General features: G+C 34.4%; 3 protein-coding genes across 3 annotated transcripts; all 3 read left to right on the top strand.

Annotated features, from left to right (window-relative positions):
* The first annotated feature begins 1,054 nt into the window (after window positions 1-1,054).
* LOC141722291 (G-type lectin S-receptor-like serine/threonine-protein kinase At4g27290) lies at window positions 1,055-4,433 on the top strand. The gene is made up of 7 exons (XM_074525036.1): window positions 1,055-2,276; window positions 2,363-2,476; window positions 2,616-2,833; window positions 3,100-3,310; window positions 3,421-3,658; window positions 3,764-3,911; window positions 4,027-4,433. The coding sequence occupies exons 1-7, from the start codon at window positions 1,070-1,072 to the stop codon at window positions 4,321-4,323; spliced, it is 2,433 nt and encodes an 810-aa protein (XP_074381137.1). The 5' UTR covers window positions 1,055-1,069; the 3' UTR covers window positions 4,324-4,433.
* Window positions 4,434-4,949: 516 nt separating this feature from the next.
* LOC141671911 (G-type lectin S-receptor-like serine/threonine-protein kinase At4g27290) lies at window positions 4,950-8,400 on the top strand. The gene is made up of 6 exons (XM_074478354.1): window positions 4,950-6,401; window positions 6,586-6,803; window positions 7,052-7,262; window positions 7,381-7,618; window positions 7,716-7,863; window positions 7,986-8,400. The coding sequence occupies exons 1-6, from the start codon at window positions 5,021-5,023 to the stop codon at window positions 8,280-8,282; spliced, it is 2,493 nt and encodes an 830-aa protein (XP_074334455.1). The 5' UTR covers window positions 4,950-5,020; the 3' UTR covers window positions 8,283-8,400.
* Window positions 8,401-11,489: 3,089 nt separating this feature from the next.
* On the top strand, window positions 11,490-15,043 carry LOC141671904 (G-type lectin S-receptor-like serine/threonine-protein kinase At4g27290). Its single transcript, XM_074478344.1, has 7 exons — window positions 11,490-12,875; window positions 12,957-13,073; window positions 13,211-13,428; window positions 13,633-13,843; window positions 13,963-14,200; window positions 14,313-14,460; window positions 14,557-15,043. Exons 1-7 carry the CDS (start codon window positions 11,603-11,605, stop codon window positions 14,851-14,853), a joined length of 2,502 nt encoding a protein of 833 aa, XP_074334445.1. The 5' UTR covers window positions 11,490-11,602; the 3' UTR covers window positions 14,854-15,043.
* Window positions 15,044-25,991: the final 10,948 nt, after the last annotated feature.

The raw sequence follows: 25,991 nt of genomic DNA, 5'->3' as shown, positions 1-25,991 counted from the left end.
AATAATACTCATAATTATTATTATTATAATATAATACAAGCGTAATTCCTCGGTCGTTACAGGGCCGCTTCAAAGGAGAATTGCGAGACACAATTCTTTAGAAACTTCTGCAGAACCAGGACGATGTTCCATGGCCAAAATGGACATACTCATGAGAGCTGAACGAGTCAGAAACGATATAGTGATAAGTATATCATCGTTTACATAAACGGTCGAACAGTTCAAGGACAAGCACGTCTACTGTCTACCAGTAAAGTCGGTATGCTTACTCGAGCGAAGGTTCAAGGAGCATTCTCTACCTATCGTATGCTATATCTGATCGAAGAAACTATCACCAAGTCAAACTCCATGTCTGTCTGTCTGTCTGGTGTGTGCTACTAAGATCACCAATCTCACCCATGTGGGGGATTGTTGGAAAATATGGGTATAAGTCCCATATTGGTAAGTCATATTTTTGAGTATTATGACTAAAAGATGTGTGAGATATGATGATATTCTCTTAATAATGGAAATTATTATTTTCCATTATAATTTGGCTCAAATATTATGGCATAAATTAATTTGATTTTGTTTCAGATTAATTGATATGGTGTATGTCTTGATATATTTAATCTGATTTTGTTTCAGATTATTTATGGAATAGAGTAGCTTGCAAGTATTACACCGATTCCATAATTAATGATATTTAATTATGGAAAAGAGTAGCGCACAAGTCTATCTACACCTATATAAACACCTCTAAGGCGTTAGGGTTAGACACACCAAAAACATATTCGCCTCTAAACACAAATATCTCTTTCTCGGTGATAGTTTCGTGCCCGTTCAAGCTCGCTGAAGGTGCTCGTTATCCGTAACGCCGCCGCTACCTCGTTTTATCCTGGGAGGCTATCGACTCGCACATACGGTGAGAGGCGAAATAGCTTTAAGGAGACAGTTTCAACTAGACTCGAGGATCTCTCTTCTGTTTATATCTTTTCTTCCTCCGTTTGATTTCGTTTACTCATGCACACACTTGTTTGATTATTTGTATTAATCGCAGATTGTTTTTTTTCAGCTGTGGATAATTGTTATGTTTCTTTATGTTTTCAGCAATCTAAAGGCTACAGTTGGATTGGACACCTTATATTCAAATCAACCTCTCAGTCAAGACGCTGAAGAAACTTTAATCTCTAATGAAAGCAAATTTGAACTAGGATTTTTCTCCCTAGGCGATTCAACTAATTCTTATGTTGGTATATGGTACTACGGCATCCCAGGTGATAAAACAATAGTTTGGGTTGCCAACAGAAGACCCATCCCACAATTTCATAGATCCTATATATCCATAGAAGCTGGCATTTTGTGTGTGCATTCCTACGATCGGAGGAATCCGGAGAGCGATTTTTTTATCTGGACTGCAAATAGTACTTATGCTAATGCCACTAAAGCGGTACTTCACGACAATGGAAATTTGGTTTTAAGTGATGGATTGAGTGTCATATGGCAAAGCTTTGACTATCCAACAGATACTTGGCTACCTGGTGCAAAACTTGGAAATATTAGGAGCTCGATCCTCACTTGTTGGAAGAGTCCTGGTGACCCAGCTCCTGGAATCTATTCTTTTGGGATGGAGATGGATCCAAGAGGCAGTCCTGAACTTTTTATCTGGAAGAATTCAATACAAATACTTTGGAGGAGTGGCGTTTGGAATGGCTCCGACTTTTTTTCTCTTTCAAATGGTCAGAGGAATTTCAGTTACGTTAAAAATGAACAAGCTAAATATTTTACTTATCATATTTCTACATCCCTCACTAGCAGATATGTCATGACTAACAAGGGACGGATCAATCAGTTTGTAAGAACAAAAAATCAAAACTGGAAATTAATTGGCTTCATACCTGCAGACAGTTGTTATAGTTTTGGTTTCTGCGGTCCAAATGGAGTTTGCAACATGCATTCAATCCCTCCTTGCCGTTGTTTGGACGGTTTTATCACCCGTTCACCACAACAGTGGCAGTCTGCTAATTTTTCTGGTGGATGTATCAGGAATCATCCTTTGCCGTGTCCCAAAAATGATTTTTTAAATACCTCTATACTTTCGATGCCTGCAAGTTCACAACCTTTAGATACGGAGACTGATCAAATCTGTCGGTTTAATTGTCTGAGCAACTGCTCATGCAATGCTTATGCTTTCAATGCTGGCAAATGTTCATTATGGAAAGGTGATCTACTGGATTTACACGAAATAGTAGGTGGCCGGAAGTCTCAAGGAAATCTATATATCAGAATTTCTCCACGTAAGAGTAAAAGTAAACTGTAAAGTGATTCAGTACCTTTTTTTTTCTAACAACTTACCTATCGGTTCTTCTCTTGTAATCTGAAGATAAAAAGCTGTCAAATGTTCTGCTGGCGGTGTTCATTACCATTCCACTTCTCATCTGCATTTTATTGGCTTATATATTGTGGCGTGTCTGGAGAAGAAAACATAATAAAAAAGGTAAACGTTAGACTTGTTTTTGAATTCTAAGTCTCAGGCTTGTCTTTTACTAAACTGAAATTAGTATTATCCATATTTTTCTACTTTCTACTTACATGCTTTTACTCACTAGTATTTCTGTACTGCTCAAATATTCCAGAGGCGGGGGAAACAGGTGAGAATCTATTGCATCTTAATTTGGAAATCAGCAGCAGACAGAACAGAGACAGTGATAGCATCACCACTAGTAGTCCACTAGGAGGAGAGAATAAAGTTTCTAACTTGCCACATTTCAGCTTTTCAAGCATATCTGCCGCTACAGATAATTTTTCTTGTGCAAACAAGCTCGGAGAGGGTGGCTTTGGACCTGTTTATAAGGTAAATCCTGAAGTTTTAAAAACTAGAGTCTATACAAAGAGGTTTCAGTAAGCACTTTCCATAAAAAGAGAAATGGGGGAGAAAGAAAAGAAAAGATCATGCCTTGAAACCATAATCGAATTAAAACAATTCATGAATTTTGAGTTATCAGGGGAAGTCAAGGGTTTCATTCATCAAAATCTATCTTACATATATTTCCAGTAAGTACTACTTTAGTGGCATTTGCGGCTGTTGACATGCACTAAATGGTAAACGCGGTCTTCCAGGGTAACTTATTTGGAGGGAAATCAGTAGCAGTTAAACGACTTTCTGAAAGGTCTGGACAAGGGCTGGAAGAGTTGAGGAATGAAATAGTTCTAATTGCTAGACTCCAACACAGAAATCTTGTTAGACTCTTGGGATGTTGTATTGATCAAGACGAGAAGATTCTAATTTACGAGTACATGTCCAACAAAAGTTTGGATCATTTTATTTTTGGTTAGTGGTCAGCATATTCTGTGGTTACATTTCCAGTTTATATAACCTTCAGTCAGATATGAACTTTTACATTCTGTTTTATTATTTGACATATATATGAATGATGAAAGATCCTAGTAAACAAGGTCTGCTTGACTGGAGAAGACGTGTTCACATAATTGATGGCATCACACAAGGACTTCTTTATCTTCATCAACATTCAAGATTACGAATAGTTCATAGAGACCTCAAGGCTGGTAACATTTTGTTGGATGATGAACTGAATCCTAAGATATCTGATTTCGGAATGGCAAGAATATTTGGGGGGAATGAACTGCAAGCAAACACCAGCCGGATTGTGGGAACTTAGTATGTAAAAAGTTGCACATCTACACTATTTGACACCTACCTTATTATATTCCAAATGTACCTAGTACTTTGAGTAATGTTTTTCTTTAATGGTATCAAATCCAGCGGTTATATGTCCCCCGAGTATGCCATGGAGGGATCCTTTTCGATAAAGTCTGATGTATTTGCCTTTGGTGTCTTGCTACTGGAGATCATAAGTGGGAAAAAGAACACTGGTTTCCGTGACTCTGGCTGCGTTAGTCTTCTTGGATATGTAGGTTTGCTCTTATTTCTATGGTTATGTCCAAAACAAGGCATCATTTTGTATGAGTGCGTGTGTATTATTAATATGTAGCTTTTAAGCAGTCTTACTATGGTACAATGTACAGGCATGGGAGTTGTGGAAAGCAGACAGGATTCTCGAGTTGGTGGATTCAAATCTCAGCATTCCTTCTCCCTTTGTGCCAGTTAGATTCATTCATGTCGGCTTCTTGTGTGTTCAAGAAAGTCCTGGAGACAGACCAACCATGTCTGATGTTTTAAATATGTTCAGCAATGAGCACATTCAGTTGGTTTCTCCTAAACCCCCTGCTTTTACATCTGGTGGTAGCTTAGGCTCCGAGATAGACAAAGCCAGCAGTTTTTCAGTGAATTATTTAACAGCTTCAATGATGGATGGTCGCTGATGTTCCCTGTATGTGATTCATAAACCATAATTTCTGATTCCTTTTTAATTAGAACGTCGATGGTACATCAATTCGTGGAAAAATCCTAGTATGTTCAACAGTTTTTTAGTTTATGGTCTACACCACGCTTCCGAAATTTAAAAATAGGAGGAAAATAGATTAATGACAAAGTAAAACAACTACAATTTTACTCAGTTTCACACTGCCAAGTTTTTTCAAGGCAAAAACAGAGACAAGAGGAGCACATTTGTCAAATTATACCCAATTAACATTATCTAAAGGAACCTGCTCAAGTGCTCATGTTAACATGAACTTTTACAAGATCTATCATAGCTCCAATCGGTAAAGTGCTTAAGATTATTCGGATTCCCGGCTAGACGTACTTGAAATATTCCCCGAATCCTAATCATGTTAAAAAATTTCAACATGAATGAATTGTTAGAACTACAGTCAGAGTAACGTTCGAACTTGTACTAAATGGTTGACTGCAGATCAGGACTTGGCCTTGTCCACGCCAAAATTTTCCAACATTTGAATATCATGAACCCCACATAAATCAATTACTAGTACTAACTTGTTGAACTTTCAAAGATGTGGAATTTTCATGCATTCAAGTAATGCCTTGTTTTGAGTGGAAAAACTTGTACTTTGCTCACTGATTTAAGTTCAACAAATTTATTAAACATCAAAAACAATTATGACTCAACTTTTTAAAAAGATAGTTTCGGCTATCAAACCAGATTCATTTCAGCTGCTAATCATTGTTGTGTTATTTTATAGTTTCAACAATTTAAAGATTAGCACTGGGCTAGACACCTTATCACCAGGTCAACCTCTCTATGGGAACCAGACGTTAATCTCCCAGGGACGTAATTTTGAATTGGGATTTTTCTCCCCAGGTAATTCAACTAATTCTTATGTTGGTATATGGTACTATGGCAGTCCAGATGATAAAACAGTAGTTTGGGTTGCGAACAGAGAGTCGCCTATTCGACAAATTTCTAACAACTCCAGATTAGTACTTTCTGAAGATGGCAGTTTGATACTATACAGTGGTTTCGATCTACTCTGGACTACAAATAGTTCTGTTGCCAATAAGGGCCTACTACTCGACGAAGGAAATTTCATTTTAAGTGACGGATTGAGTGTTGTATGGCAAAGCTTTGACTATCCAACAGATACTTGGCTACCTGGTGCAAAACTTGGAAATAATAAGAGTTTGATCCTCACTTCTTGGAAGACTAGCGATGACCCAGCACCGGGAATCTTTTCTTTTGGAATGAATTCAAGTGGTAATCCCGAATTTTTTATCTGGAAAAATTCACAAAAAATACTTTGGAGGAGTGGAGTTTGGAACGGCTTAGAGTTTGATTCTTTTCCAACTGATCAGACGAATTTCAGGTACACCGGAAATGATCAAGAAAAATATTTTACTTATAATGTTTCTATATTCCTTACTAGCAGATATGTCATGACTTATGATGGAAGGATCAATCAGTGGGTGAGAACGGAAAATCAAAACTGGAGAATATATTCGTCCCAACCTGCAGATTATTGTGAAATATTTGGTCAATGTGGTCCAAATGGAGTTTGCAACATAAATATGGCCCCTGCTTGCGGTTGTTTGAATGGTTTTCTCCCTCGTTTGCTAGATCATTGGCTGGCTGCTAACTGGTCTGGTGGATGTATCAGGTCTAAGCCCCTGCAGTGTTCTAGTATCGAATTTTCTAATACATCTGGAGTTTCAATGCCTGCCAATTCAGTATCTTCGAATTTAGAGAGTGATCAAATTTGTCGGTATGCATGTCTGGCCAACTGCAAATGCAATGCTTATGCTTATAATGATGGCAAATGTTCAATATGGATTGGTGATCTACTGGATACACGAGAAACAGTTGGTGACCGAAATTCTCAAACAAATCTATATATAAGATCTTCTGAGGTTCTTCTCTTACAATCTAAAGATAAAAAGCAGGCAAACGTTCTGGTGGCAGTGTTCATTATCATTCCACTTTTCATCTGCATATCATTGACTTATATATTGTGGCGTGTCTGGAGAAGAAAACATAATAAAAAAGGTAAACGTTATAGTTGTTTTTGAATATTAAGGGGGTGTTTATAGCTGATTATCTTACAGAAATAAGAACAGGCCCTAACTCTTGTGCTTGTTTTTCAGATCACTGAATTTTATTGTACTTCCAAATGACATGCTTGCCTTTCCTTAAAAATTTACTGACTAGTATTTCCGCACTGCTAATACAGAGCCAGGGGAAAGAAGTGAGAATCTATTATATCTTAATTTGGAAATTAGCAGCAAGCAGAATGCAGATAGCGATAGCATCACCACTAGCAGTCCACCTGGAAGTGAGAGGAAAGTTTTCAACTTGCCACAGTTCAGCTTTTCAAGCATATCAGCCGCCACAAACAACTTCTCCCCTGTAAACAAGCTCGGAGAGGGTGGGTTTGGACCTGTTTACAAGGTAATTCCTACATTTTAGAAAACGAGAATCTATACAAAGAGGTTTCAGTAAGCTGTTTCCACAAAAGATCATGTCTTGAAACCGCAATCTTATTTCAACAATTTATTAACTCGACTTTATCAGGGGAGTTAAGGTTCAAATGTTTAAAATCTGTCTTTCATATATCTTGAATATTATTGTAATAGCATCTATGCCTGTAGACATACATGAAGTTTATCGTCCACTAACAGCTAAACACGGTCTTTTAGGGTAACTTGTTGGGAGGGAAATCAGTAGCAGTCAAACGACTTTCTAAAAGGTCTGGACAAGGGCTGGAAGAGTTGAGAAATGAAACAGTTCTAATTGCTAAACTCCAACACAGGAATCTTGTTAGGCTCTTGGGATGTTGTATTGATCAAGACGAGAAGATTCTAATTTACGAGTACATGTCCAACAAAAGTTTGGATCATTTTATTTTTGGTTAGTGATTAGCGAATTCTTTGGTTCTATTTCCAGTATATTTATTTTATCTTCAATTTGATGTGAACTTTATATTCAATTCCTGGTTTTTTATCTGATTATAAAAGCATTATGGCAGATCCTAGTAAACAAAGTCTACTTGACTGGAGAAGACGTGTTCACATAATAGATGGCATCACTCAAGGACTTCTTTATCTTCATCAACATTCAAGATTACGCATAATTCATAGGGACTTGAAGGCTAGTAACATTTTGTTGGATGATGAACTAAATCCTAAGATATCTGATTTCGGAATGGCAAGAATATTTGGGGGGGATGAACTGCAAGCAAATACGAACCGGATTGTGGGAACTTAGTAAGTAAAAAGTTGCACATCTATTCTATATAAGACCTACATCACTATTCCTACTAGTTCAACTAACATTTTTCCTTAATGGACGTATCAAATCCAGCGGTTATATGTCCCCAGAGTATGCCATGGAAGGATTATTTTCGATAAAGTCTGATGTCTTTGCCTTTGGGGTCTTGCTACTGGAGATCATAAGTGGAAGAAAGAACACTGGTTTCCGTAACTCTGATTGCCTTAGTCTTCTTGGATATGTAGGTTTACACGTATTCCTTTTGTTTTGTCTGAAACAATAGATCAACAAGAGATCATTATGTGTTTGAGCATTATTATTAAGTAAATTTTAAGTAGTCTTACTATTTAACATACTCTTTAGGCGTGGGAGTTATGGAAAGCGGACAAGGTTCTTGAGTTGGTGGACTCAAATCTCGATATCCCGTCTTCCTTTTTGCCACTGAGATTCATTCAAGTCGGTCTCTTATGTGTTCAAGAAAGTCCTGCAGACAGACCAACCATGTCTGATGTTTTACTCATGTTCAGCAGTGAGCACATTCAGCTGGTTTCTCCTAAACGCCCTGCTTTTACATCTGGTGGTAGCTTAGGCTCTGGAATAGACAAAGGTGCCAATTTTACAATGAATAATTTAACAGCTTCAGTGATAGATGGTCGCTGATGTTCCCTGTATGTATTTATAAACCATAATTTCTATTTTTCTGATACATCAATTCGTGGGAAAAGTCCTAGTTTGTACAGCAGTTTTTAAGATTATGATCTACACCTGGCTTCCGAAATTTAAATAGGAGAAAAGTAGATGAAGAAAAGGTACATTAACTAAGTTAACTACAATTTACTCATCAGTTTTATATTGTCAAGTCTTTTCAAGACAAAAACAGAGAAGAGGAGCACATTTGTCGAATTATACGTTTGACAGTAGGCAAAAAGTTTTCTTCGGCATACGAACTTTACTTCCTTTTTTTTATAGCCTGTGAACTTTTAAAAACTAAGCAACAACCCTAAACTTGATTGTCATTGTACCTATATCTATCTATGTTAAGAATAAATCATGTAACGAAGGGGACTCCTATTTGTACAAATGATACCTCGAAATTTGAACTAGCATGAAAAAAATAACGATCTTTTTTTTATCTTTTGAGTTTCGCTGGATCGGTTGCTCGAGATCTTTAATCTTTACCCGACCTGATGAAAAAAATGGGATCACTTTTTATGCACTCGTTGAGAATGATTTGATCTAGTTCTTGATCTATTATAAGTAAAAGGCCCTCTGGTGGGATTCTAGCGAACATAAAAAGATTACATTCAGTTCGATAATAATTGAGTGACATTGCTTTTTCGGTCCGAACCAAGAAATCCTTAAATATGATGCAAAACGGATCTTGTTCTATGCTTGATCGGAGATCTCTCGGGAAAGGGGTTTAAAAGGTACCTAGTTGACGGAAGTGTAACGGGTCCAAACATAAATATATTTAGCTAGGTGTAATTCGGGCCGCTCGAATCGAGTTTCGAGCCGGGCGTAATTCGAGCCGAGATTAATTGAGTCAAGCCTGGTTGAGCCAGCTCGTTTAATTAATGAAGTATAAACCTCTACCCGAACTCGACTCGTTTAATTTTACGAGTCAAGTCGAGCCGCCTCCTTTAATTTTACACTTTATTTAACTTAAACCTCTAACCGAAATTAGCTCATTTAATTTCACGAATCAAACCGACTCATTTAATTAAATAAGCCGGAATCTTTGCCGGAAGGCACAGAAACCGGGTCGAGTTCACTTATCGTGACTCAAATTACAGCCCTAAGCCTATGACATAGACCGATACATGGACAGATTGGTATATGCCGCAACTCTTTCCAAACAAAATTAGATCTTTTTTGCCATATATCAATAGAACCAAACTCTAATTCAACTAAAAACATACAGAACTACAGTCTCTGTCAAGTAGAGCTGGCCAAATGGGCGGGTTTGAACCGCTCATTCGGGACCGGCTCGTACGGAAACCGTAAAATATTCGGCCCGATTCGGGCCGGTTCAAACCCGCACAACCCGCCAAATGAAACGAACCGAATACGAATTTAGTTCTAAAAAACCGGGACCGACACTAACCCGCACAGGAGCTGCATGCACTATGCAGACCGCACAGCCCGCACAGGCCCGCGGGTTAGTGCCTATAAGCTGGAAAATCAGGTACTACAAAAACATGTGCAAACATGATTCATGCAATATAAAATGACAAGTAAAAATTGGAAGACCATACACAAACTGGATGCAAAATTACCCAAATGTAATTTTATTTAAAGTTTTAATATTATTTGATTTGTAATTTTTTAATGTTTGATGTGGTTTATTCCGTTTTTTTAGAGATAAGTCCTCTCATATCATTTGTAATTTTTTTAAATTAATAAAATTTATAAGAGGTACCGTCCTCTTTTTAACCAAAAAGTTAAAATAATAAAATTAACTGATTACAATTATAATATTTCGAATAAATTATGTGACATAATAGAAAATAATGTTACATTTTATTAATTATTTTTTAATAAACATTAAATTTCGAATTTTATATAGTAAAAAATATTTATTATACAATTTCAATACATGAATTTAAATTAGAATACAATTCGAATATTAGCATTGAAAATTAAAATACAATAGCACCATTTTAAACAAACAGAGTCTGACACAACATGACACAACTCCACTCAAATTATGCAACACTGAACCGCGTGCCAGCCCGGCCCGTGAACCGCCTGACACGCACACAAACTCAGTGCCGAATCCGGGTTACCTTCTGACAGCTCAAACCAGCCCGGCCCGATTCGTTCGCCTTCTAGTGCCGGTTCAGTGTTGATATTTCTCGGTCCCAGCCCGCTACAAATCCGGCCCGGCACGCACGACCCGCACGGATGGCCACCTCTACTGTCAAGGTTAGTTTCTTATCCACTATGAGTTGCATGGTTCCATATCCTAGATTAAAGTGTTTCGACTGTAGACTGTAGTATCACTTTTTCTTTGTTTATGTTGTTGGGGTTTCTATATAAGTTATATATTATTTTTTTGTATTGTTTGTTTCAAAAAATGGTGGAACTTTTTATATTTTTCTTGTTTACTAGTACAATGTTCCACTTTCAAGTTTTGAAAACTCTATGATTTCATTTATGTTACGGTTGGTTATTTGATTTTAGGATTTATTCTGCAGGGTGGGTGACAAATTTTGTGAAATTAGTTATTTATCATGGAGAGAAGTTGATTATATGGAATGGCAACAAAGAAAAATCCCGGTTATGGGGATAATCATTTTGACTTGGATCATTTGTCATCGATAAATGTCAAATCTTATACAAAAGATTTGAGTTACATAAACGTGGACAAGGTTTGGACAAATAATATACTTTCAGGAGTTGTCAATTGTTATTTTGATTGATCTTTCTTTTTTCAGCTGAGTTGTTTTAAGTCTATTTATCCCTTAAATGTGTTGTATATACTAAATCGAAAACTATGGTGGAACTTTTTACTTCCACAGATTCTTAGAGTACTAATAACAATTCTGGGCACATCCAGTGATGCAAGTTCATTTCTTGTTGCTTACCATTGTATGTTGGATTCTAGGATGTTCAGGTGCATGTATGCACAGAGAAGAGTCACATTTTCCACGTCAGATATCTCTGTCCAGGTGTCGCTCTATGTAGTTATTTTAAAATAATTGAAATTTTAGGTGAATAGGATAATATTCGAACTTGTACTAGCAAATGGTTGACTGACTCCTTGCCCTTCTCCAAAATGCATATCAGGACTTGGCCTTGTCCATGCCAAAATTTTCCAAATTATGAATATTAAGAACCCTACATAAATAATTGCTAGTACTCCTACATTGTTGAACTTTCAAAGATGTGGAATCCTCATGCATTCAAATAATGCCTTGTTGTGGAAAAACTTGTATTCTGCTTTCTGTTTCAAGTTCATCAAAAAAAATTAATTAGTTATGCCTCGACTATTTAAGAAGATGGTTCCTGGTACCAAACCAGATTTGTTTCATTTGCGGATAATTGTTATGTTTCTTTATTTATTCAGCAATTTAAAGGTTATCACTGGATTGGACACCTTGTCACCAGGTCAACCTCTCTATGCAAACCAGACTTTAATCTCCCAGGGACGCAAGTTTGAACTGGGATTCTTCTCCCCAGGTAATTCAACTAGTTCTTATGTTGGTATATGGTACTATGGCATTCCAGGTGATAAAACAGTAGTTTGGGTTGCGAACAGAGAGTACCCTGTTCGACAAATTTCTGACAACTCCAGATTAGTACTAGCTGTAGATGGCAGTTTGACAGTATACAGTGGTTCCAATGAAAGAATCTGGGTTAGCAATAGGTTTTCTGGCGATCAAGGTGCAGTTTATAAAGGTGTACTTCTTGATAATGGAAATTTCATTTTAAATGATGGATTGAGTGTTAAATGGCAAAGCTTTGACTATCCAACAGATACTTGGCTACCTGGTGGGAAACTTGGAAAAGATAAGAGCTTGATCCTCACTTCTTGGAAGAATCCCAGTGACCCAGCTCCGGGGATCTATTCTTTTATGATGGATCCAAGAGGCAATCTTGAACTTAATATTTGGGAAAATTCATTACAGATACTTTGGAGGAGTGGAGTTTGGAATGGCTACGACTTTAATTCTTTTCGAACTGGCAAGACCAATTTTAGCTACATGACGGATGATCAAGCTCCATATTTTACTTACTATCGTTCTATAGTCCCAACTAGCAGATTTGTCATGACTTATGGGGGGCAGATGAATCATTGGGGGACAGTGAACAATCAAAACTGGACATTATATTCATCCCAACCTGCAGATAGTTGTAATAGGTTCGGTGTTTGTGGTCCGAATGGAGTTTGCAACATGCTTTCAATTCCTCCTTGCAATTGTTTAAACGGTTTTATCCCTGTTTCGCCAGGAAAGTGGCAGTCAGCTGATTGGTCAGATGGATGTACAAGGATTAAGCCCCTGAAGTGTTCCAATATGTTTTTAAATACCTCTGGAATGTCGAGGCCTGCAAATCCACTGTCTTCGAATGTGAAGAATGATCAAGTTTGTCGGTTTGCATGTCTAGCCAACTGCTCATGCAATGCTTATGCTTACAATGATGGCATATGTCTATTATGGACCGGTGATCTACTAAATACACAAGTAATAGGGAGTAACCAAATTTCTCAAGGAATTCTGTATGTCAAATCTTCTGAGGTTCTCTCAACAAGTAAGAGTAACTGTAAATTGTATAGTAAATTCAGTATCGTTCTATTTTAAGAACTTACTTATTGGTTCTTCTTATAATCAGGGGATAAAAAGCAGTCAAATGTTCCGGTAGCAGTATTCATCACCATTCCACTTGTCATCTGCATCTCATTGACTTGTATATTGTGGCGTGTCTGGAGAAAAAAACATAATAAAAAAGGTAAACGTTAAAGTTATTTTTGAATTCTATATCTAATTGCATGTCTTTCATTTTACTGACTATAAAAATATTTCTACTTCCAAATTACATGCTTGCCTACCAATTTACTGACTCTCTCTACTGCTGAAATATTACAGAGGCGGGGGAGACAAGCGAGAATCTATTATATCTTAACTTGGAAATTAGCAGCAAGCAAAATGCAGATAGCGATGGTATCACTACTAGTAGCACAGAAGGAAGTGAGCAGAAAGTTTTTAACTTGCCACACTTCAGCTTTTCAAGCATATCTGCTGCCACAAACAGCTTCTCCTCTGCAAACAAGCTTGGAGAGGGTGGATTCGGACCTGTTTACAAGGTAATTCCTAAATTTTTAAATAACAAGTAAAGAGGTTTAAGTCAGCAGTTTCCACAAAAGATTATTTCTTACAGCCGCGGTCTTATTTTAACAATTCATAACTTGAGTTTATCGGGGAGAGTCAAGGGTGTCAATGATCAGGATACTATATTTAAAGAATTTATGCCTCTAATTGTGCATTTAAAGCTAAATGCCGTCTGACAGGGTAACTTGTTGGGAGGGAAATCAGTTGCCGTTAAAAGACTGTCTAAAAGGTCTGGACAAGGGCTGCAGGAGTTGAGAAATGAAACAGTTTTAATTGCTAAACTCCAACACAGGAATCTTGTTAGACTCTTGGGATGTTGTATTGAACAAGACGAGAAGATTCTAGTTTACGAGTACATGTCCAACAAAAGTTTGGATCATTTTATTTTTGGTTAGTGGTCAGCATATTCTCTGGTTATATATCCAGTATATTTATTCTTCAATTTGATATGAACTTTTCTATTCTATTCCTTTTTCTCTATTTGACATATATATATGCATTATGGCAAGATCCTAGTAAACAAGGTCTGCTGGACTGGAGAAGACGTATTCACATAATAGATGGCATTGCGCAAGGACTTCTTTATCTTCATCAACATTCAAGATTACGCATAATTCATAGAGACCTGAAGGCTAGTAACATTTTGTTGGATGATGAACTGAATTCTAAGATATCTGACTTTGGAATGGCAAGAATATTTGGGGGGGATGAACTGCAAGCAAATACCAACCGCATTGTTGGAACTTAGTATGTAAAATGTTGCATATCTATCTATATAACACCTGCATTACTATTTTTTGACTAAACCTACTACTCTATTCTCTAAGTAATGTGTTTTCCTTGATGGCATCAAATTCAGCGGTTATATGTCCCCAGAGTACGCCATGGAAGGACTATTTTCGATAAAGTCTGATGTCTTTGCCTTTGGTGTCTTGCTACTAGAGATCATTAGCGGGAAAAAGAACACTGGTTTCCGTAACTCTGATTGCCTTAGTCTTCTTGGATATGTAGGTTTGCTCTTAATTCTATGTTTATGTATGGGTTAGTGCATTATTAACTCGTAACTTTGAAGTAGTAGTTTTACTATTTAACATACTCTTTAGGCGTGGGAGTTGTGGAAAGCGGACAGGGTTCTGGAGTTGGTGGACTCAAATCTCGACATCCCTTCTTCCTTTTTGCCACAGAGATTCATTTATGTCGGCCTCTTGTGTGTTCAAGAAAGTCCTGCAGACAGACCAACCATGTCTGATGTTTTAAATATGTTCAGCAATGAGCACATTCAGCTGGTTTCTCCTAAACGCCCTGCTTTTACATCTGGTGGTAGCTTAGGCTCTGGGATAGACAGAGGTGGCAATTTTACAATGAATAATCTAACAGCTTCAGTGATGGATGGTCGCTGATGTTCCCTGTATGTCATTCATAAACCATAATTTCTGATTCCTTTTTAATTATAATGTCGATGGTACATCAATTCGTGCAAAAATCCTAGTCTGTACAACTGTTCTTAGATTATGATCTACAAGCCATGCTTCTAAAAATTTAGAATAGGAGGAAAGTAGATGAAGAAAAAGTAAATAAACTACAACGTTACTCAATTTTAGATTGTCAAGATTTTTCTAGACAAAATGAGCAATTTTTTTAAATTCCAAAATTGGGAAGCAAGTGGATGAAATCGTGGAAGGAACTTTGGCATGTCAAAGAAAACTCATGGTTTATAGGAGTAGCATTATTGAGTCTCTTCACCTTCTCTTGTTTAGTGTCTACCTGAAATCTCTTTTCAGATGTTTATTTAGATTCTTGAATTATCATCATGTCATGAACTATGATACATTGATACTTGAAAAAACTACCCACAACATTAGGCTAATACGACTCATTTGTGATAGATTCTTCTCCCAAACAAAATTCATTTCTGTAATATAGAAGAAAATTAAGTAAAATCTCTATCAGAGTTTGATGTCATCTGTTCTTTCTAATCGCAATTTTTTTTTCTTTCAATACATATGAATGGGACATGAAACCATTTTTGTCAAACAAACAAAATCCTCCGTCTAAAAACATCTCTATGTTCTTTGATTTTGCTTGCTTATCAAACTTGATGATACTGCATATTCATCATCAAATACACGGTATTGTCAAAAGCTCTTGTTCTTGAAATGAGGATGGAAAACGATACTTCATGCCAGGCTCTGTCTCTAATTAAAGTACAGTTGCTTCTTTTGGAATATATATGGTCTGAATAAGCTAAAAGAGAAAACTGTTGGATAAATTAATGTAAAAGAAAGGACACTTACATTTTTGCAGAGAACTTATATCGGGTCTGTTTGCCTGCCGGCCAACTTATAAGTGGCGTATGAGTTCGTAACAATTTATCAAGGAGTGTTTGTCGACCCAACTTATAAGTTGAATTTATAACTTATAAGCCGATAAGTTGAATGTTAGTAATGACGTATTTTTTCCCCACTTATTTTAATTTTTCGCTTATTTATTAACCTCAGTTTTAAATTATATATTTTTAAATATTAACCAAACTTAAAATTCAAGAATTAAAATATATGGTTTTGTACCCATAAACCCCTCGAACTCTGCGAGCGTACCCTTTTACCCTCAAGATATGTATTTTCATACATTTTAGCATTTTTTACCGTAACAATAAAAAGTCAAATGGGTAAAAAAGACATTTGAACTCCGAGTTATACCGTTATAAGGGTTAAAAAGTATATTTTTCATACCTTGAAGGTGAAAATGTACACTGTACTATATTTTAAGGGTTAACTGTTATAGCAGAAAAATCAAGTTCAATTCAATGGCACGACAAGTTTCGATGCATCTTCTTCATATCCGAGTTGTTTTGGTTTGCTGACAAGCTCATTTCCTTGATGGTTTTAATCTGTAGATTTAAGTCAAGGTTATGAATGATCACTCAATGTTATTGCGTGTTAACCAACAAAATTTTAGTTTTGCTTTGCTCTGTGACTAAAAACAACATTCTTGTTTGGACATCCTTTTTTATTATAACCTTTTTATATTTTGGGATCCAAATTTAGGACGAGTAATGTGAAGATTAAGAGTAAATGTTTGTACGGTGTACCTTTTGAAAGAACATCAGATCTTCCCCTTTTATAGGTCAGACATGCATGCATCAGAAAGTTACCAGAAGTTGTGGCATCCTTCAGATGCTTAATGTCCAAAATGTCACTTGAAGCTCCTTTTGCATGCTTTATGATGTCATGGCGACCTATCTGCTCATAATCCCAACTACCATATTGGTATCCCTCACTGAGGAACAGTTCTATATGCCTCACATCCACAATCTGCACCGTGAAGATGTGATATGTAAATCAAAATCAGGACCATTGTAAGTCTTGTGTTTTGGCATGTGACCGTAAATAATCACAATGATAGAAATAAATATCCACTAAAATCATACTCAATCAACATACATCATTAAGTAAGCAAACGACTAGTTATGTCATATAAAGAATTGTAAGCGATTGCAATTATATTGATCTCTTGACTACTTTGTTCCAGATATCAATCGAGCACATGATATTCAAGCGCATGTTTCTAATCTTACACTGGGTCATCGGCCTTACCAATTCTAAGGAGTTCATTTCTTATAAAATTTATGTACACATATATACTTTCTTACCATCACACGTATTCTGGTCGCAAACAGGACATCGAACAAGCTGCAAATCGGAGAACGATTTACAGACTTTAAGTTACATATGTCGTCATTTGAGTAACATATGGTGTGTGTGCACGTGTGTCTGTTACTACACAACAGCAGAAATATTTCAAACTACCAAAAAAAGGGATAATTCAGTTAAAGCATACCGGCTATCCAGATTCCATTCTTAATATTGCTCAATACACAAGAACCCCGTGACTGCAACATTTTCTCTAGTTTCTCATTTCTTGTAAGTCTTGAGGGACATAATAGTTTCTCAGTCAGAAATGCCTCTGACGAGTCAAAGAATCAAAGAAGAATGCTCCAATTCTCATCCGGTCTAAGTTGTTCACTCAGACAAAACAAGGCAAATAGAATGTCAGGTTGTGCATTAACAAAACAAGTTGTATAAAATCAATCAGCCATATAACAAAGGATACACGGTGCATGTATATACTTTTATTGATCTTGTAAAAAATTCGGTACTTCAACTTTTAAAAAACCTTACTCTGATATTTGCTTTTTACTGTATCATGGAAACAAAGAGGGGAAGATCGGATGTTCTTATTATATCCTTTCTTATTATGACTTTTTTCTGCTGTAACAGTTTGCCCCTAAATTATAGTACGTTCGTATCTTTTCACCCTCAAGGTAAGAGAAATGTATTTTTTAACCCTTATAACAGTACACCTCGGAGGTTAAATATCATTTTTGCCCCTCCGATTATTAACTGTCACGGTAAAAAGGGTTAAAGGGTATGAAAATACATATCTTGGGGTCAAAGGGTATACTCGCAGAGTTCAGGGGTTTATGGGTATAAACATATTAATAACCTTTATTAATAAGCGAAACCACTTTTTAAATGGTACTATTAATTTTGGTTTCACCAAATTTTTGGTACCACCAACTTTTGGTTTCATTTATTTATTCATATCTATCTTATAATTCTATTTTTGTATGTCTTTTAATTCTACTAAACTTTTGATTACACTATTTATTCATGTTATACTTCTACATGTATTATAATTCTATTAATTTTGATTTTATTTTTGTTATTTTATACTTCTACATATCATATGATTCTATTAATTTTGGTTTTAATTTTGTTTCCTTATACTTCTACCTATTAAGTTTGGTTTTATTTTTATTTCACCCTTTTGGGTTTTTTAATTCCCTTATTGCTAATTTAATATATTATACATGTTTGATTTCATCAACGTTTGATTTCACCCTTTTTGAATTTCATTATAACTCTAAATGTATAATTTTTATTTTTCTTTTACTTCGATATATGACTAATAATATATATATATATTATTTCACCCGATTTTTAATTGCAATTCTTATATTAATTTTAACTTAGTAATCTTATTTGCTAGGGGTGTACAAAAAAACCGCTCAACCGTATCGAACCGCTTATCCGCTCGCAATCGAACCGCATTTTACGGATAATCGTGAAACACAGGGTTGGTTGCAGATTTAAATTTTAATAATCACTTATTCAGTGTAAAAGAAGTTTCAAAATTCTCTCTGTAGCTGTTTGTTTTATATACTAGCTTTAACACCTCTCTTATTACTTTATTTAATTTTATTATGTTTCTGGGTAAAAAATGTTCATGTACCACTCTCACCTGGATATCTCTTCAACCAAAAATCAAAGTTCATTAGAAATAACTCACCAAGGGTTATTAGTTATGTTTCATCTGTTAGAGTGTGTTGAATTTTATCAGCTAAGTAAATATTTTTTATTGTCATTAGTGGAATAGTTTGTATTTAATTTTTGAATGTAAACTTATCAATAAACTTAAATTTAAATATTTTAATATTCTGAATTTATTTTTTTGCAAATTATTAATTGTTTTATAACAAGTGGTTGAACCGCAAACCGATCCGCAAAAATTACAAAATCACAACTGCAAATAACGTGGTTAACAGCAACCGCCAATGCGATTGCGGATGACAATTTTCTAACACTGCTCTTCGCGATTTGATCTGACTTTTAACCCAAAACCGATCCGATCCGATCCGAATTGCGTACACCCCTAATATTTGCCATATGACTCAATAGTATATTTTATTGAAATAATAAATATTTTGAAATCGTATAATAATTATAATCATTTTATTATAATCATAACACAAATATCTTACTCAATAGTTTGAGTTGATTTTTTTGAGTAAAAATTAGAAATTTTAGCAAGACACTTATATAATTATGATTTTTAAAAATTATGTAAATAAATTAACTCAACCCGTGCTTCGCACGGATTATCAACTAATATATTTTAAGGGCCAAAAGGTTAATAAGCCTAAGCTAAACGAGAAAACTGTTGGATAAATTAATGTAAAAGAAAAGACACCTATATTTTTGCAGAGAACTTATATTTTTTTCACTTCTATAAATCTCAAGTAAACTAGCCATTATATAGGTTTTAAAACATATTAAAATCAACCACCACTAAAACTAACCACTAATAAGTAATTACATATCCATAATTTACTTCACAACTCCACTATCCCACTATTAAATAATTCTGAAATAATACTTTTTTCTAATAGTTAATATATTACTAAATATTTAAAACATCTAATACTTTAAATACAATTAATTAAACAATATTTGAAAAATAAATCTCACAAAAATAACATAAGTTAAAAAAAGACTAAAAGCACAAGCACTTTTATAACAAGATTTTATGGATTTGATTTGTGTTTATGCACCTGCTCTTCAACAGTAATGTCAAGAAAAATGACTCAGCATCCTGTCCACTGTGTTCAAAGCTTCCGAGAATACCAGATTTAATACATAAACTAGCATAATAGTTTGAGGCACGAGCCTAGGTATATATCGAAATTCGACGTATAGAGTTTTAAATTTTTTTTAAGATTAATAAATAAAATATAATCCCTAATAATTTAATTAAAATGTACCGTTCGGCAATGAACTAACGGGAGTTTCTCCTTTAAGTGGATTTGTTAATGAACCGTTTGTATTTGGTCATACGACTATAAAAGAAGCTGAGACAAAGGTGCGTAAACATGACGAAGCATGCAAAAATAATCATGCCTTTTAGTTTTGACATATTTGGAATATTGACTTCTGATTCTGTTGAGTTTCTTAGGAGAGTGCAGAAGATCATGGATAAAAATTTTATGACTGCAGGCTCGGCTGAATATGGTTTCCGTATGATATATTTTGCAATTCAACGAGATATTGCGGCGCAGTTTGTTACTCGCTTAACTCATACGCTTACTTTTTTTATTCCATTTATTTATTTCAATAAAAAAATTCAAAAAATAGCATTATAGATAGTTTATGTTCAATGAATATTTAGACTCTAAATTGATTATTTAATATGTTACAACTTTTTTTTGTAGGCTTCATGATTCCAATGATAACAAATATCTCGATTTTACATGATCTTTAAGTCAAATAAGTTGTTGTTTTTATTCAAATTTGCGTAGTTCATATATATGAGTGTAATGTGATTTTGCATTTGATGTAGAAGATGTCTCAGCATAATCATAATATATTGTTAAATTATTTACGACGGTGTTTACTTAACAAATATATGCATTAATAACCTTTATTAATAAGCTAAACATCTTTTTAAGTGGTACTTTGGTTTCACTTATTTTTTGTTCCACCACCTTTTGATTTCACTTTTTATGATTCATGTTATAACTCTAAATGTATTATTTTTGTCCTTTTTGATTCCTATATGACTTATAATTACCACCTTTTGTTTTCACTTTTTATGGTTCACGTTATAACTCTTAGTGTATTATTTTTACCCATTTTGATTCATATATGACTTATAATTCCATATATATTATTTTTCCCCGTTATTTTATAAATAAACTTTTAAGTGATACTTTGCTTTTACTTATTTTTTGGTTTTACCACCTTTTGTTTTCACATTTTATGATTCATGTTATAACACTGAGTGTATTATTTTTATAACTCTAAGCGTATTATTTTTATCCTTTTTGATTCCTATATGACTTATAATTTTATATGTATTATTTTTACCCATTTTTAAATTTTATAGTCCATGCTTTATAATTATTTTTTATTGGTTTGAATCATATTTTTAATTATGCTTTAAAATAAATAAGTTCGTAAAATGGCCCAAATAAATACTTTCTGAAAAATATAAATCACGACCAAGTAAATAGGTCATGTGTTTAAATTGTAATGTTTTAATCTGTTGGTAGAATTCCTGTTTAATAAAATGATATGAATATTATAAAAACTGTATTTTGGTTTCACCCCTAGAAAATAATTAAATTGTTCAGACCATAATATGATTACAATTCTATTTTCGTAGAACTCTAAATTATTTCTTGATAGGGTACTTGATTTCATCTTAGTACGGTTACGCCGTATTTTGGTTTCACCCCTATATTTCTCTTTCAGGTAGATTTCTATGTTGTTTTTTAACAAAATATAGATTGGAATCATATTATAATTACGATATTTTTATTTTTCATAGATTTTTTTTTATTTTTTATTAAAATTATAAAATGGTATCCTTTATATATAGTTATTAATAATTAATAAGGAAACCATCTTTTAAGGGTTACTTTGGTTTCACCCCTTTTCGGTTTTACGAACTTTTGATTTCACCCCTTTTTAAATCTTATCATAACTCTAAATATACCATTTTTATTCTTTTTTTGATTCCTCCATGACTTATAATTCTATATGTAATATTTTACCCGTTTTTTGATTCTTATATACCACATATTTATATTATTTTTATATAAATGAAATCGTATATATATTTTAATTTCTAGATTCATACCCACATAATTCTATTTTAGCACCAATTGCAAATTTATACATACATAAAGAATATTTTTATTAGAAAAAAATATGCCACAAACTATATAAAAACACAAATTCAGCTAATAATAAGAAATCTAATATGCAATTACTTAGTAATGTTGATTTAATGTTTTGTTAAATTATCCGTCATCCGTGTCGCTCATTGCTTTGCTAAAGTTTCGATGTAAAATGTTAGTTATGTCTTTTTGAACAAAAGATACATAATAACGTTAATAACGTTGAGTTTGTTGTTCTAATAAGATCTGAGTTAATGAAAACTACATATAATTTAAAAAGAAAAATTACAATAATCGTACAATTTTATTTATTATATATTTTTAATAATAATTTAAAATATCATTATTTAATATTGATATTTTGATCTCGGCCCGTGCTTCGCACAGGTTATCAACTAGTATCTACTAATATCTCTATATGAGATATATATTTTAGAATATGTTATTGTGTGTGATAGGGTTGGTGTTATACTACATATTATTTCTACTATAAAGACTAATGTAGCAATATTTTAGTCATTGTCATTTTTTTGGGTATGATTTCAACCCTTTTTCATATACATATTCAGTAATCGTATATATTGGCTTGATGTGCCAAACTATTATAAATCAATAAAATATTCATAAATATTAGTGCGTATACAAGTTTCATTCATATATTATAATTTCAAATATGAAAATATAAATTAGAATATCAAATTTGCTCTTTAATAATTTGTCTGTATTAAAAAATTACATACATATAGTTTAAATTATAATATTATTATATATTTTGTTTTAACAAAGTAAAAATAGAAAAAAAAATTGGTCGAGTACAACTCCCATAATTTACCTGATCGTGCGATAATCGGGTCAATTCCACGATAAATCACCATAAATCAATCTTAAAATTTTGATATATTATTTATTAACCTCGTCTTATAAAGGTCTCAAATACATTAATACATGTGGATGTAAATTGATACAAACCTCTTATTTCGTTGATATAATTTTCTCATCAATCAAATAAACAAACAATCTAAATATGCTAATTGAAAATGGTTTAAATATCAAAGTGGTCACTTAACTGAAGACAATATATCAGTTCTCGAGCACATATTTTGAGGTATCTGTTTCATATTTATTACGATTTTAGTGATTCATATGATAATTTTGATGATTAAACTGATATATGGCCTTCAGTTGAGTGACTACTTTGATATTTAACCCATTAAATGTACTTCAATTCGACCGAGATTTGATATATTTGTGAAAAAGAGTCCAAATTTTGTGTTTTTTTAAGATCGAGTAGATTTCGATACTATGTTCGAATTAAGCCAAAATACACCGTCTAAATCAAAAATCGAATTAATTTTTGAATTATGTATATATCTAATACTACGTCACTTATCTCATAATTGTTAAATTATTTAACTTTTACTGTCAATTTGGTTAAATTACTAAAACTTTTAACATTCTGTTTTTTCTAAAAAATATATAACATATACTTTCTAACCATATAAATTTTATTAAATAAACACGCATCAAAAAATTATTTATTTTTCTTTTCACTGTGAACATGAATATTTGACATTGTTAATTAATTTCTATATATACTATCGTAGATTTTAATAAGATATTTATTTTAAAAAATTACATTATTTACTGAATATATTATATCTTAATTTATTTATATTTTTTCGTATAATGACTATATTTATATATTAAATATTGATCAAAGTTATTATCTTAATTACAATTTTAATTATTTAGAAATATATAACTAACTTAATCAATATATATCTGTAATGAAAAACATGACTAAAAATGTTATTTCATGAATTACAATAGAAAACTAAAATTTAAGTCTCTAGCAACACACACATATTAAGTGCTTAATCAAAAATATAAAAGGCATAGTAGCATATTGGAATTGTAGTTTGAGAATTAATGGATAGACCGGGGTTCGATTCTCGCCAACAACATTTTTTTATTATATTTTTATTATAATAGATACAAGGACAAATCAGTCATTTCACTGAGATTAAAAAGTCTCACAATATTATCCCCTTGTTCTCTTATTATATATAGAAGAGATTTTTTGTGCTCAAGAACATCACACTAAAGATATGAAACAATTACACAAGTTTAAAACAACAATCTATCTTCAGCTTTCCGAGAATAATACATCGAGTTTCCGTTAATATTTAAAATTTTTAGTTATCTCGTCATATTATAATTTTAGAATATTTATATAAATAAATAATAATTATAAATTTATAATAAAAATAATAGAATAACTTGTGTGGTCGTATTTTAGTAGGATAAGTAGATTATGTATAGTAATTTAAACGATTTAGTAGTTTAGCAGATATATAATACTATTTATTTATTTTTTAATAATATGATAAGCTGTGGTCGGTTTAGTAGGACAAGTAAACAATGTCTAGTAGTTTAGCGGATATATAACACTATTTATTTATTTATTTAATAACCAATGTTATGCACATTTTCGGTCATAGGCCCTACACAGGTCCCTGTGGGTGCATTGGAGAATTGGGCTCATACATGTGAGCTAGAATTATGCGAGCTGGTCTCTCATATGCGAGCTGGGCTCGCGATATGTGAACTGGGCTCTCACATGTGAGCCGGGCTCGTGACGTGCGAGCTGGGCTAAGGTGCCCATATGCGAGCTGGGTCCGTGAGCCCACATCTTGTGGAAAATAAAATAAGCATCATATTTATTGATTAATAGGAAAAACGGTGCAGGCCGAGGCGACCAGGCCGACCCGCGTTTGATAATTTTGTGTGTAACATGGAAAGTGACTCATAGATGCCGAGTTGCTCGTAAATTTTGGGGCCGACGCGGGGTATTCCTACAATCACGGGAATAAATGCGGAGATGCTGCAAGATTGTAGGAAACCTGTGGAGCCGGTCGAGATTTATGTGACTAATTGGCTGAAGGCCTGACTTATCATGGGCTTGGGCTGCACGGGTCGAAGAACCCTAACCTTAGTCTATGTGACTTGTTCTTCAAGAACTACATGAGGCTTGATCCCTATAAATAGGGTACGTAGGCACTTGTATGAGACATGAGTCAACACTTGATAGAGAATAACAAAACCTTATTCTTTCTTAAGGAGTCAACATACAAGCTCAGCCACCACCATACACAACCTTCCTCCGCCCTCAAACACCACCCTTGATCTTTATTCCGACCAATAACCTCCAAAATACTGTTATACGAAATTCTCCCTATAACATTTGGCGCTAGAAGGAGGAGCCTCGCTTTCATATTAGGGAGAAAAGATGACCAAAGAGAGAAAATTAGTGGTGACACCAAGAAGCGGGGGCAAGAAGAAGGACCAAAACGAGGTCGAGCACACGACCCCAGAGAACCAGGCACCTCCGCCACCAATCGCAACCGTGCACGGGCAGGCGGTCATGACGTATCTCGAAGGGTTGGCCGATCAGATGAACGAGATCAATGCCCGAATTTATAGGGTAGAGAAAAGCTCGGTCTGGAATGCCAAGCGCAAGGTTCGCCGCCTCAAGGACTCTCAGCATAGCTGGAAGGGCGAGGGTCCTAAAAAAAGGCTGATCCATGAGTTTGATGATGTGGTAACCGAGACCAAGCAGAAGAAAGAGGCATCACTAGAAGATGAAGAGATACCCCAGGATCAGGTTAAGCGGGGCAGCCAAATCTCTAAGAGATCGGGGCAGAAGCCAGCTTCGTCCGAGGCAAGGTCGACTAGTGTGCTAGACCGCGTGGACAAGAAGCTAAGTGAACATGACCCCAAGCTTAAATTGGATAATAGCAAGAAAGAGAAAAAAGAGAAGGAGCCTGAAGATCAGAGAACCCTAAAAATAGGGCGTGTAGTGACTCCTCCAGAAAGACGACAACGCACCCCGCCCAGAAGGGAGGGACGATGTAGGCGCATAGACAATCATGTAGAGGAGTCACATGTGCGAGCTGGAAGAAGGGGTCACCATGAGCGACCTCAGGACTCTCACCACTCGAGTAATACAAATGGTGA

Source organism: Apium graveolens, chromosome 1, assembly GCF_009905375.1.
Source record: "Apium graveolens cultivar Ventura chromosome 1, ASM990537v1, whole genome shotgun sequence".
In the NCBI taxonomy this organism is placed as follows: domain Eukaryota; kingdom Viridiplantae; phylum Streptophyta; class Magnoliopsida; order Apiales; family Apiaceae; genus Apium; species Apium graveolens.
The sequence above is the reverse complement of the archived record's forward strand: the minus strand, read 5'-3'. Positions and strand labels throughout refer to the sequence as shown.

Coding starts and splice junctions, on each gene's coding strand:
- LOC141671911 (XM_074478354.1), top strand. CDS start 5,021: ATGACTCAACTTTTTAAAAAGATAGTTTCGGCTATCAAACCAGATTCA. Junction 6,402..6,585: donor AAGAAAACATAATAAAAAAG/GTAAACGTTATA, acceptor CTGCTAATACAG/AGCCAGGGGAAAGAAGTGAG. Junction 7,263..7,380: donor TTTGGATCATTTTATTTTTG/GTTAGTGATTAG, acceptor GCATTATGGCAG/ATCCTAGTAAACAAAGTCTA.
- LOC141671904 (XM_074478344.1), top strand. CDS start 11,603: ATGCCTCGACTATTTAAGAAGATGGTTCCTGGTACCAAACCAGATTTG. Junction 13,429..13,632: donor GATTCGGACCTGTTTACAAG/GTAATTCCTAAA, acceptor GCCGTCTGACAG/GGTAACTTGTTGGGAGGGAA. Junction 14,201..14,312: donor AACCGCATTGTTGGAACTTA/GTATGTAAAATG, acceptor CATCAAATTCAG/CGGTTATATGTCCCCAGAGT.
- LOC141722291 (XM_074525036.1), top strand. CDS start 1,070: ATGTTTCTTTATGTTTTCAGCAATCTAAAGGCTACAGTTGGATTGGAC. Junction 3,311..3,420: donor TTTGGATCATTTTATTTTTG/GTTAGTGGTCAG, acceptor GAATGATGAAAG/ATCCTAGTAAACAAGGTCTG. Junction 3,912..4,026: donor GCGTTAGTCTTCTTGGATAT/GTAGGTTTGCTC, acceptor TACAATGTACAG/GCATGGGAGTTGTGGAAAGC.